The sequence below is a fragment of the Dendropsophus ebraccatus genome, chromosome 1, assembly GCF_027789765.1.
Source record: "Dendropsophus ebraccatus isolate aDenEbr1 chromosome 1, aDenEbr1.pat, whole genome shotgun sequence".
In the NCBI taxonomy this organism is placed as follows: domain Eukaryota; kingdom Metazoa; phylum Chordata; class Amphibia; order Anura; family Hylidae; genus Dendropsophus; species Dendropsophus ebraccatus.
Window position 1 is genome coordinate 189,963,703 of NC_091454.1, and position 12,676 is coordinate 189,976,378.

The 12,676-nt window shown below is 40.9% G+C and overlaps 1 protein-coding gene across 4 annotated transcripts in view; it reads right to left on the reverse strand.

Moving 5' to 3' along the window:
- SLC4A5 (solute carrier family 4 member 5) overlaps positions 1-12,676 on the reverse strand; it is a 71,882-nt gene that overhangs the window by 15,649 nt on the left and 43,557 nt on the right. For 3 of the 4 annotated variants that reach the window (XM_069942630.1, XM_069942621.1, XM_069942645.1), the window contains 9 exons: positions 11,951-12,006; positions 11,659-11,816; positions 10,284-10,371; positions 9,973-10,127; positions 9,515-9,661; positions 8,702-8,876; positions 7,057-7,190; positions 6,119-6,390; positions 2,829-2,890 (listed from right to left, as the gene is read on the reverse strand). In XM_069942630.1, coding sequence (XP_069798731.1) covers positions 2,829-2,890; positions 6,119-6,390; positions 7,057-7,190; positions 8,702-8,876; positions 9,515-9,661; positions 9,973-10,127; positions 10,284-10,371; positions 11,659-11,816; positions 11,951-12,006 — 1,247 coding nt within the window. The remainder of the gene's footprint in view (positions 1-2,828; positions 2,891-6,118; positions 6,391-7,056; positions 7,191-8,701; positions 8,877-9,514; positions 9,662-9,972; positions 10,128-10,283; positions 10,372-11,658; positions 11,817-11,950; positions 12,007-12,676) is intronic. The other variant, XM_069942638.1, reaches the window with a different exon arrangement.

The window sequence follows — 12,676 nt, forward strand, 5'->3', positions numbered from 1 at the left end:
GTAGGGAAGATGATAACCAACATATTGTAAGAACAACACTACTCCAGTCTTCAGTAAATAGAGCATTTCTAGCCTTTCTGCAGACACAGGGAATCGGATTGGATCATACAACCCTATTTTATCAGGCCTCATGTAGACATACTGTATGGTGCTCCATGTGGCCCCATATGTAATAGATATTCTCCTATATAAACATCTGAACGGCTATACTTCACATTCTGCTGTGAAAATAATTTTACATATCCAACCATACTGAGGTCCCTGGTGGTCCTGCTATATCTTCATACAATTTGCATTAATAGCAAGTAGGACTGTATATACTATGCTATATTTAAAAATGGAGACCTTATATGTTGTAGTAAATACTTGGATTTCCTATTAAATAACATTGCTAAAGATTCTTTTCATAGAAGCATCTTTTCCTTTCCTATTCCTCATAATGAATAAATTGACAACTGAGCATTGCCATTCCCGATTGTCAGCACTGACCGGACATAAATCAAATCTATATACTGTGGTAACGATTCACCAACATGCAGCACTGGTAACACCCAGTTGTCAATTTATTCATATTGTGAGAGTAGGACCCAGCTTTCCTGGTACCCTGAGAAGCTTTGATGGTTTTAGATGGTCTTGAAGAGTTAAAATACAGGCATCTACAACTGGTCAAGGACAGATTCACATAAAGTCCCCATTACACGGGCCGATCTGGAGGAACAAGTGAGCGCCAACCTGTCAGATCACCGCTCGCTTGCTTGTTCCCTGCTTGCTGCTGGCGCTTTTACACATTTTGACAGTGAGGCGCTGCAGGAGGGGAGACCATAGAGGATAGCAGCGGTCACTGCTCCTTTTACATGGAGAGACGTCCAGCAGACTGTCACTATCTTTCTAGTTTTTTTCAATATGCTGTAATATGTTGATCGTTGTGATCAGCATCGATTGTGCATGTCAGCTGATTGTTGCTTTTTAACAGGAGCTATTACACCAAGCAATTATTGTCCGTAACGGCTGATAATCGGCCAAATACGGACAATAATCGCTTGTTGTAATAGGGTTTTAAGATCCACAGATGTTTGTTGGACATTAGAAGGCCTATTGTTCTTGAGAGATAGAGCTTGTATCTATTCGTAGTAACAATCATGTATCAATTTGTATATTCCATACACTGGAACCTTTTTACATTCACATGTATCTAGTAAAAACAATACTATTTACAATAACAGACTATTGTCTGAATATACTGACTCTTTGTCATTCATTTCCATGCCAGCCCAGTGCTGGTCATCTGATAAGACTTTCTATAACTGTATGTGTTTTTGTGGTGCACATTGGTATAGCATCACAGAACCCAGACTACATTGTGTGTTCCTATCTGTCGACCTAAGATTTCTCCCAGAAGGACCTCATTTAGTAACGGGGAAACTTTACTACTCTAACAGTATTTTTGCAGGTGGGATAATATAGGGACAGCATAATGCAAACTTTATAGAAATATATGTTGTAAAATAGTATTTTATTTTCATAGGGCGCATAAGTATTTACATCTTTGACTCAAAGAGGCAAAGAACAGTGAAAAAATCTGTGCGAGCTAGAGCCACCCTCAAAGCTGCTAAAGATTAAGGCCCTATTCAACGGGACGAATATCGGCCGTATTCGGCCGATATCGGCCGCTACGGACGATAATCGTTCCGTGGAATAAAGTGCAACGATCGGCCGACATCGTCCATGTCGGCTGATCGTTGCAGTCGCTTGTTTTTCAACACGTTAAAAAACAAGCGACTGATATAGCAGCGATCTGCTGCCGTCGCTCCGTTGAATAGGATCGTCGGCAGCAGACGCTGCTATATCCTATCGGCTGCCCGGACGATCAGCGATCACCCGGGCAGCCCCCCCCCCCCCGCACTCACCCGCTCGCTGCAGCCGCGTTGAATAGCTGACAGCGCTCTTTGCTCCTCTATGACGACTCGTGGAATAGGGGCTTTACTTGTGAGACCCCCACAACAGGAGGGTATGAGTTAAGGATGTATTACACGGGGGTAGTGAGCGACGACTTCTTAGCTCAGCACTTGCTTTCTTCTCATTTCCTGCTTGCTGCCTGTGCTATTACACGCACAAACAGCGAGCGGGGAGCAATGGGACAATGTCGGCTGATCGTTGTCTTTAGTTGTCTTTCAACATGTGTAAAGACAAACGACTAAGATAGCAATGACCTGCTGTCATCGCTCTGCGGAATAGGAGCGGCAGCAGAAGACCGCTGCTTTGTCCTATGGGCTCCCCGGACGATCTAAAGATTGTCTGAGGAGCCCCACCGCAGCCCCCCACACTTAACCATTCGCTGTCAGCAGGTGTAATAGCGCCATCAGTGAGCGGGAAATGAGGAGCAAGCAAGCGCTGACGTGACAGGTTGATGCTCGCTTGCCCCTCGCGATCGTCCCGTGTAATAGGGGCTTTCGATTGTTTAGGCTGTCCATTGAAGTCAGCGGCGGTCTGTTGTCTCCGCTCCTTTTGCACGGAGAGACATGCGGCACACTATGGCTGCACACATCACAATCTTTCAGCATGTTGAAAGACCATGATCAGCCAAGAGTATGCATGTCACCTGATTGTTGCCTTTAGACATATCTAATTGCAGGAAATGATAATCAGCCTGAACGGCCGGTAATCAGCCAAGTACGGCCGGTAATCATTTAGTGTCATAGGGCCTTAAAGCAACTTTTTGTTTTACTCTCTCATGCTTTGTTTCTCCCCCTCCTCATGTGATTTACATAGAAAATAGAGGATCACACTGTGCTCTGTCTCAGGAGTAAGATCTACTGTACTTTACTTACCAAAGACATGTTAGTGTTGTTTGGTGCAAACAGAGCTGAAGCATTGAATAAAGTCGTGTTCACTGCAAGACAAAGTTTTATTTCTTTAGCTTTCATCTATATACAGGACAATTCTACTAAAATAGCTCAGTATTCAAAAATTGCCCCCTGGTACTGTATATATAGAATATATAGTACACAGTGGGAGGACGCTGGTTTGTATAGTGCTGTGCAGCAGCGCTTGATCAGAGCAGGGCATGAGGAACTGCAGGGCCTAGGGTACTATAAGATGGGCCGATGGCAGGCTGATCAATAATGTAAACTATTGCTGATCTGCTAGATCAGCACTTGTTTACTGAGCCGATTATCGTTTAGCAAGGGCTGCAAAGACATCGTTAGCGATGTCCATGCAGCCCTTGCCCAAAACTGTTAATTCATTACCTCTCTACGTTCCCGGTCTTCTCCTACCCTCTGTTTGCTTACCGTCACTGTGCGCTGCAGGTTTTCTGAGCTAACAGGCTGCTCAGCCAATCACTGCCCGCCGCGGTCCCGGACAGTGATTGGCTGAGCGGGATGTCAGCTCAGAGAATCTGCAGTGTGCGGTGACGGGAAGTGAACAGAGGGCAGGAGAAGCGTGGACAGGTAATGTATTAACAATTTATTTAATTGTTAGCTGCTGGCTGATCATCGATATTACACATAGAGATGCGCAGATGGCGGCAGATAATTTTAGGTTTGGACCCAAAGAAACAATCAGCCGATGATCGTTTCATTGGCTGATCGTTGTCTCTATTATGCAGAGAGATAACTTGCCGAATTGGCCTTATTCAAACGATTATTGCTGGGTGTAATAGGGCCTATAGACTGGTTTCACACACGGCCAAAGCCAGATGGCCTTGGCTCAAAAACTGCCGTGTGTGAAACCAGCCTTAGACACAAAAGTTGGTGGCAGCAGAGGGGCCCATGTCACCCCTGACTGCTGCCATTATACGCAAGTTGAACGGAAATAGTAGGAATAGTAAAAATGGTGGGAACATATACATTTGTTTTAATAAGGTTATATTATAAAGTAATATAACTTTATTAAAGCAACATCTTTTCTAAAGTCCCCGAAGTGCCCTTTTAATATAAAAAATCTATTTAAACAATAGGTCATTTTCTGCTGTGTTACCAAGTTCAGTCTTTTGTTTGTTTGTTTTTAACACAGTTTTAAGACCTAAAGCCAGTCTCAAATCTTGGAGGTATTAAAGAAAGACAGAGACATCTTCTCTTTTTAAAATCCATTCTTGGCCTAAATGATGTAACACCCCTTAAATCAGGGATAAGAAACCTGCGGCCCTCTGGCTGTTGTAAAGCTACAATTGCCAATATGTCTGGATGGCCTTTGGCAACAGCTGGAGGATCGCAGGTTCCCCGTCCCTTCCTTAAATGAATAAAATCAAAGTAAATGAGTGAAATATGATAGAGGAATAGACATTAGAGAACACTAGAAGGCCAAAATGATTACTTACAGGGATTGAAGGGCAGCCAGGGAATAGAATGCAGAGAATAAGGAGAGATGTGGCAGATATCAGTTACAATAGTTATCAGTTACAATAGTTATAATACTTTTTCACAAACAGAGGCCTATGTACAGTGGTGTGGGTGGCTATGGGGGGTCTATAATGTCAGTCTGCATGAGGCCAAGCCAGGCACTGTGTAATAAAGTGCTGGTAAGGGAGATGATGAATGTTATAGGTACAATAAGCCCTCTGGTGGTCGTATGTGGTATTACTGTTTACGTATGTATACAGTACTCCATCTGAATATCAGTCTGAGAGCTTGTTCTGTGGATCTGTCTACTACTGGAATCTTTTTCTGATCTTATTAACAATGCATTACACACACATACACACGCACACACACACACACACACACACACACACACACATATATATATATATATACATACACATACATTGTATTAATAAAATCGATTGATTTATTATGTAGGCTGGGTTCACACTACATTTTTGCAATTCGTTTTTTTCATCCATTTTTTTTTTGCAAAAACCGGATGGAGAAAACACATGCATGTGTGTGCATCCGTTTTGATCCGTTTTTCCATTGAATTCCTTTATAAAAAAAAAAAAAGCAGATCAAAACGGATCAGTTTTTTTTTAACGTACACAAAAACGTAGTCCACCTCATTTTTGTGTCCGTCAAAAAAACGGGTCCCTTTTGATTCGTTTTTTTATAATGGAATTCAATGGAAAAACGGATCAAAACGTATGCACACACATGCATCCGTTTTTTTGCAAAAAACGGATTGCAAAAACGTAGTGTGAACCCAGCTGTTTTTCTGGTGGTTAACATAATGGTTGTGGATCTTCCACTGTGATGTGACATAAGAGGATAGTGGATACACTAAATATGCAGGGTGGAACATATATTGGTGTTGAGTCTGGCAAAAGCATTCCCCCCCAGCTATCATAGTGTATGGTGAGTATAGAACAGCTGAGAATAGTGAGTGGTGGAGCCAGCACCAGGAACGTGAACTTTTTAAAATATAACTTTTATTCGAACATTAAAAATGATACTCCATTACAGGACCTACGCGTTTCGCGACGATGCGCTTAATCATGGTCCATAGACAATGATTAAGCGCATCGGCGCGAAACACGTAGGTCCTGTTATGGAGCATCATTTTTAATGTTCGAATAAAAGTTATATTTTAAAAAGTTCACGTTCCCGATGCTGGCTCCACCACTCACTATTCTCAGCTGTTCCCTGCATCAAGGCTCCTGGCCCACGCCTAGGAGCGCGTGCACTGCCACAAGTTACTGACCACTGCTGTGAATATACCATCTTGGGTGAGCTGCATCCTTTTTCCTTCTTTTCTCTTTTTGCTATGGTGAGTATAATCAACACTGCCATGATGGACCCTGGTAACTGTATGATGAAATACTAGCTCTAATGTATAGCTAAAATTTGCAATATTCCTATATACAGATGCCTAGATGGGTCATTTACCCCTGACATTCATGAACTAGAGTAGGAGAGAGCCCCATGTATCAAAGAAGTTAAAATGGAATAGGGTGTACTATAACTTCCGTATGACCACCTACAATCTGCATAGAAGATGACAATATGGTATAATACCACAGTCAGGGGTGCAGTGGGAATTACTGTTCCTGTCATTGTTGTGGCTGATACTGTGTATATTAGAGGAGCATTTGACATCCTTCACCTAATGTAGTTTCTACCAGAGGGCATGTAATCCCATAACCCCTTTATGATATTTTTACTATCACTTTGATGTGTCCACTGACCTGGGTCAGGAGCCACACATTCACATCTGTATGTCGTGACTTGGTCAGGCTTGAAGTCAGAATTGATGGGGTAATATTTGAAGGCCCCAATCATTTTCTTGATGGCGTCATAAATGAAGATGAAGCTGATGAGGGTGGAGAAGCCTTCCTCTGTGAAACGGGTAATGTACTTGATGATGAAACTGGCATCGGTGGCCACCAGGATAAGGCACTGCAGAGCTGAATGGAGGCCGATCCACAGGCGGAATTCCATGTAGTCTATATCATTACTTCTACAATTAGATATTACTATTGGTAAAAGCAAGTACGGAAAAATAATCTGCAGGTATCCTAAACTGAGGGATAAGGGGGTATTACATAGGGTATAAAAAGGTAATATGAAAGGTGGAATCTGGCTCTAACATTGTTGTAAGGCTTGTTGTTAAAGCAGCATGAATTTTCAGACGCGTTTTGGCTTTTATCACCTGTAGAGGAGAGGCCGAAATGAGTTCTACAAATTCATGATGCTTAAAGAGAAACTGTCACCATGAAAATGCTATCTAAGCTATCGGCATCATGTTATAGAGCAGAAGGAGCTGAGCGGATTGATATATATCTTTATGGGGAAAGGATTCAGTATAACTTGTAATTTATTTATTGAAATCTCTGATCTTTCTACGCTAAAGAGTCCAGTCCATTAAGTGACACCGCCCACTGGACTCCTCAACACAGAATGAGCAGAGATTTCAATGATCATGTTACAAGTTATACTGAATCTTTTCCCATAAAGAGATATATCAATCTGCTCAGCTCTTCCTCCTCTATAACATGATGGCCATAGATTAGATAGCATTGTCTTGGTGACAGGTTCCCTTTAAAGTAACTGACGATGTGAGTGCCAGGACTCCTATTACTATATACTAACAGGGCACGATCAGCACTGGGGGGTTCCCACCTACTTGCTAAAATCAAACAGGAGCTTTTCAAAGATGAGAATGGGTCCGGTGCTACTTAAGATGATCAGAGGTTGTCCGGCAAAGAGACAAAACACAGAACCGGTCATTGCCGTACCAAGAAAGCTCTCCATTACACCCTGAAAGGAGTAAACACATTCAATCCCATTCTGCAATATAACAGAAGTTTTGTGATTCAGACAAGGAATCCTGCATTATTATAAGGAGACCCTATTTTATGAGCAGCTACAAAGGTCTCTGTCTCGAGGACCAGCAGGTCTGTTCATTCTATGGACCGCTCACTCATTTCAGTGTGACCGGTGTAATTCTTTTTTTCCCCTGTGGGGGAGCTGCAGGAAAACGCAGCACTGACTGTTGGGATCTTCTGTAGATTAAAGGGCAGGATCCATATTCCTTTTCATTTTCATTTATACTTCTTGAAACAAGATACAATTCTTTTACATCTAATTGTAACATTTCCCTGCAAACTTAGAATCCCTTATTGGATATGTGTTACAGTAGAGTCTTAATTATTTACAGCACACTGTTCAGACATGTATGAAACGGTTAAGATTGTTCATCACATTTGTCATTCTTGGTTAACCCCTGACCAAGCAATTTTCTTCCTTTTTCATTGTTGCTTTTCAAACTATATGAGGGCTTGTTTTTGCTGGACAAGTTGTACTTTCTATGGCTATGTTCACACATAGTATTTCTGTCAGTCTTTTTTCAACCAAAACCAGGAGTGGGTTGAAAACACAGAAACTGGGCCAATCTTTTTATTTTAGTTTTGCCCTGTCAGTTCCACTCTTGATTCTGGTTGAAAAAAAGACTGACGGAAATACTATGTGGTTTTTTTTCAGAGGCAAATTTAAAAAATAAATTCAGCCAATCTGGTGTCGTTTTTTCATTTTTAGTATCTTCATCATGTGGGATAAATAATGAGATAATATTATAGATCAGGTTGTTACGGATGTGGAGACACCAAATATGTTTTTATATTTTATTCTCCATATAAAAATTTTTCTAAAGGAAAGTTGTATTTTTTTGGGAGAAGGGGCAGGGGATTTTTAAAAAATATTTAATAAAATAATATTTTCCAAAACTTAAATTTTTACTTATTAGTCCCAAAAAGGAACTTTGAAACACAAACTTCTAATCACTAATACACTGTACTACAAGTATAGTGCGATGTATTTTCCTGTCAACATTATGTTGATGGGCAACCTAACCGGCCTTACCAGAGATAGACCCTAGTATACACAACTATATGGCATATGTGGAAGCCTTCGTTAGACTGCTACTATACATATTCATCTGCATCTGAAATGAAAAATAATCCATGGCCAGCTGTGTCCCTATCATACACTAGATGGCACCAAATCCTATATTATAGAATAGGTTCTGTCTGCCTATTGCCTGCTGGTGCAGCTATAATGCATAAGGGAAGTCTTCAGACCCTTTCTTTACTTTATGTTGCAGCCATGTGTGAAAAAAAAAAATATATATATCTGCTGTGGTCACTGACAGTCTGTCTTCCTTTTCCGCTTTCTATTATGATTTCAGAGTGAGTGTCAGTGCACTAGGCAGGGCAAAGGGATAAAATGAACACAGCGGTATTATAAGGTGTGTGTCATAGTCCTCCCCATACCTGATAGTTATCTGTAGCGTCGCCCAGCAAGCCTCCAAATGTGATGGCATTTGTTATACAACCGAGGTAGATGAAAAGAATGGCAGAAATGGACTGAATGTGAAAGGCTTCATAGAAATCACTCAGGAACCATGGCAGCTTCCGTTTAATATCCAGGTAAAGTCCTCCACAGAACCTGCCGGGGATAATACTGCATTAGCTGAGGACACCAATACTCCAATAGTATGTCAGTTCCAGTTGTATAACTATGAGCTTTGTTTTGGGATACCAGTACAAATGCCTTCCAGGGAATGATAAAATTCTTTCCACCTGTGGCCACCACTAGGGGGAGCTTATACCATTAGATAACACATTTACATTCATTATGTTGGCAGAGATAAATGGATTTATATGAAACATAGTTGCTCGAGCGAAAAATGTTTCTTTCAGATCAAATGGTGTCAGAAAGTTATATAGATTTGTAAGATACTTCTATTTAAAAAAATCTCCAATGTTCCTGTACTTATCAGCTGCTCTATGTCCTGCAGGACATGGTGTATTTTTCCAGTCTGACACAGTTTTCTCTGTTTGTGATAGGAATCGTCCAGAGTAGTAACAAATCCTCATAGATAACCTCTCCTGCTTCCTGCAGGACATACAGCAGCTAATACATACTGGAAGACTAGAGATTTTTTAATAAAAGGTAAATTAAAATCTATGGCACTTTCTAGCACCAGTTGCTTTGAAAGGATTTTTGACTGGAGTGCCCCTTTAATTAATAATTGTTAAGGGGTTTGCTGATTTATCATTCAACTGAAATGTATTTATCCACACCTGCCGGTCCATGAAAGTTCTTCTCCAATCTCATGTGGTCCAGGCAATTCTCCATCTTCACTCCCACCTCCACCGCTTCCACCTCCCCCTCCTCCTCCAGCCGATCCATTCATTTGTCCGGCTTCATTCACAGAAAACACTGACTTTCTGCAGGAGACAAAGTACATTTGTAGTTCTTCACAAATCATACAGTGTTGGTTACATTTTTTGCATGAAACAATGACCAAAAAAGTAAAAAAAAAAGGTTTTTGTGTCTTTATACTTGTCTGTTTTAGCTATTTAGCAATTAAAGTCTCATTGCTAAAATTGGCAAAAAAAAACTAAATAAAAAAGTAACATTGCTTTGTAGATATGGCTTTCTGGAATGTAAACACGTTGTATGGGTTTTACCCAAACCCTTTTTCTCGAGAAGTGATTTATATATACAGTAACTGCAGTAGTACCTTGTATATACTCACCTCTGATCTGCCGAGGGGATTTTTTTGGGGGGCTCAATTCTGATGGTAGGATCCCATTCTCCAGGTGGAAGGACAATGACCTCATCCAAGAACTCATCTATTCCAGCAATGAGGTCCTCCCGATCTCTTGCCTTGTAAGCGACATCACTGAACAGCTAAAACAAGTATCGAATTGTGAGCTCACATTTTTTTGTGTCTTCAGCAGAAAGCAGCAGCTCAGAACTAGGGGAAGGAGACTGAATAGATAACAACAAGTATGGAAGGAATTGTTAATCTGGGTATATGGGTATGGACAAATGACAATCACTTACATCATCCACCATTAAGGTTGCAATTGCTCTGCCAATTTCTATGTAGGACTTGACTTTTCCTATTGGACCCAATAAAATAAATAGGAATCTAATTGGGAAAAGAAATAATAGGTTAATAATCGGATTGTACGCTCTATCATATCATCACGCCTACTGTAAAATAAAAGTTTACAATAAAAATATTGGTTTTTTTTTATATATTCTATAACTTTTTCCAGGCAAAAAGTTAAAGAAGAAGAAGAAGAAGAAGAAGAAAACTTCTATGAAGCAAGACTTTTTTTTAAAAAAAAACACAATTACTATTTTTGACAAATATAAGAAAACTAAAGCAATGAGCGCTCAACTCCAGAGTCTGGTAATGCTGTTCATATATACATGTGCACATCTAGGGGGTTTCTTTCTGTCTCTTCCATTATTCCCTATACACTTGACTGACAGTTCAAACGCTGCTTGGTTTTCACTACTTGTTTTTCTCCCATAGTTTATACACAAGATGTGACTCCGGGTAATGAGGAATCACTGCCACTCCTCCAATATGACAGGATTTCAGTCCCTGAACTTCTGTAGGGTCTAGGGATATGGAACTAAAATATGTAAGCAGAAAATATACAATTCTAGTGAGAAATAAGACGCATTGCAACAATTCATACCATAGTTACATACATGAACTACTATACAGAGGCCACAGAGGTCTATGGCGTATTTGTGAGCCATATTCTGTGTCAAGCGAAAATCTTTCTCCTTCTAATAAACTGGTTTCTGAAAGTTATATAGGTTTTTAACTTCTATTTAAAAATCTCAAGTCTTCCCATAGTTATCAGCTGCTGTATGTCCTGCAGGAAGTGGCGTTTTCTTTTCAGTCTGTGTCAGATTGGAAAGAATACACCACTTCCTGCATGACATACAGCAGCTGATAACTATGGGAAAAGTTGAGATAATTAAATAGAAGTAAATTAGTAAATATAGTTAATTCCAGGCATGATGGGAGTTGTAGTATTGCAACAACTGGAAAGCTAAGGTTCCCTACCCCTGAGCTAAGGTCTAGGCTGGCAGGGTACATTCATACTGGTCTGGATGGGCAGCACTGAGTCAGAAGTCAGGGAGAACCTATAATTAGACACGAGTATAGAGCAAGACTCAAATCCTTCCCCAGTCAGTGATCCTATGGGCACAGCCAGAGGTTTTCCTCCAGTCCAAGTTATGAAGTAGTACAAGCGATTAATATGATGTACCAGACTAAGGGACTTGACCTTTAAGAAGACAATTTTATACAATAACTCTCTTCTGGATCTTTTATAGTTAATCAATTTTGGCAACTTACAGTCCTTACAAAGTAAAAACTAAAGGCTAAGACGACATAGATGTCAGTGATCACCTGGTGGGCACTGGAACCTCTGTGACCCCTCCAAGCATTATAGACTGGACCAGTCGTACAAAGGCTACAAATGGTTTGTCTAGGAAGTCCACTTCTCCGACCAAGACGTTTGAAGCTTCTGCATCCCTCGGGATTTTCTTCATAAATTTATTCCTCAGCTGGAAAAAGAGAGGGACAGGGTTCATATATAAGAGATGCTGTAAATGTATCCTATATACAGAGAGCTACAGTATATATAGCCTCAGATTCTGTAACCACATAATATTAAATCCGAAGAGTGACAACTCCATACCTGATCAGTGCTCGGAGTCTCAGCGATGTCATTCATACTTCTGCTTTGTGCATGACCTAGGGTGAAAAACACATAGATACATGAACCTTTACAAAGAAAAAATTCCACATTGTGACGGAGAAAAACAGTGGTCCATCAGTTCAGGTAGAGAAGGGTACAGGACTTAAAGGGAAAAATTTCCCTACTTACCCCAAGTGATGATCAGGCTTGATTAATATACAATATTAGGCTATGTTCACAGAACGTAACTTTTCGTAAAAGTACGGCCGTTGTTGCAATCGGCAACAACGGTCGCACTTTTTATGAAAAGCTACGTTGCTTAGTTTTGTAAGGGATCCCGGCCGGAGCGTATGCACATAGTATACGCTCCGGCCGGGATCTCTCGCGGCGCCACAAAGAACTGACATGTCAGTTTTCTGGGGCCGCTATTCAGTGAATATCGGCCGTAGGAAACCATGTCAGTTCACACAATGAAGCGAGCAGCTGTGGCCGCAAGCTTCATTGTGTGCTGTGGGCACGCACATAATACCGGGCAGGATGATCTTTTCAGAGACTGGGTCACCAGGTCACGGAACATGGCCTTAGACTAGAATATGGCACAAGTGAATACAATGAGTAGAACCTATCCATGTAGTGGATACAAGAACAATTATTTGTAAGAGACTGGTGCCGGTGCGGGGCGTAGTGGTCCTTTTTTTAAACCATGGTCTGTTTCCCGTGCGGCAA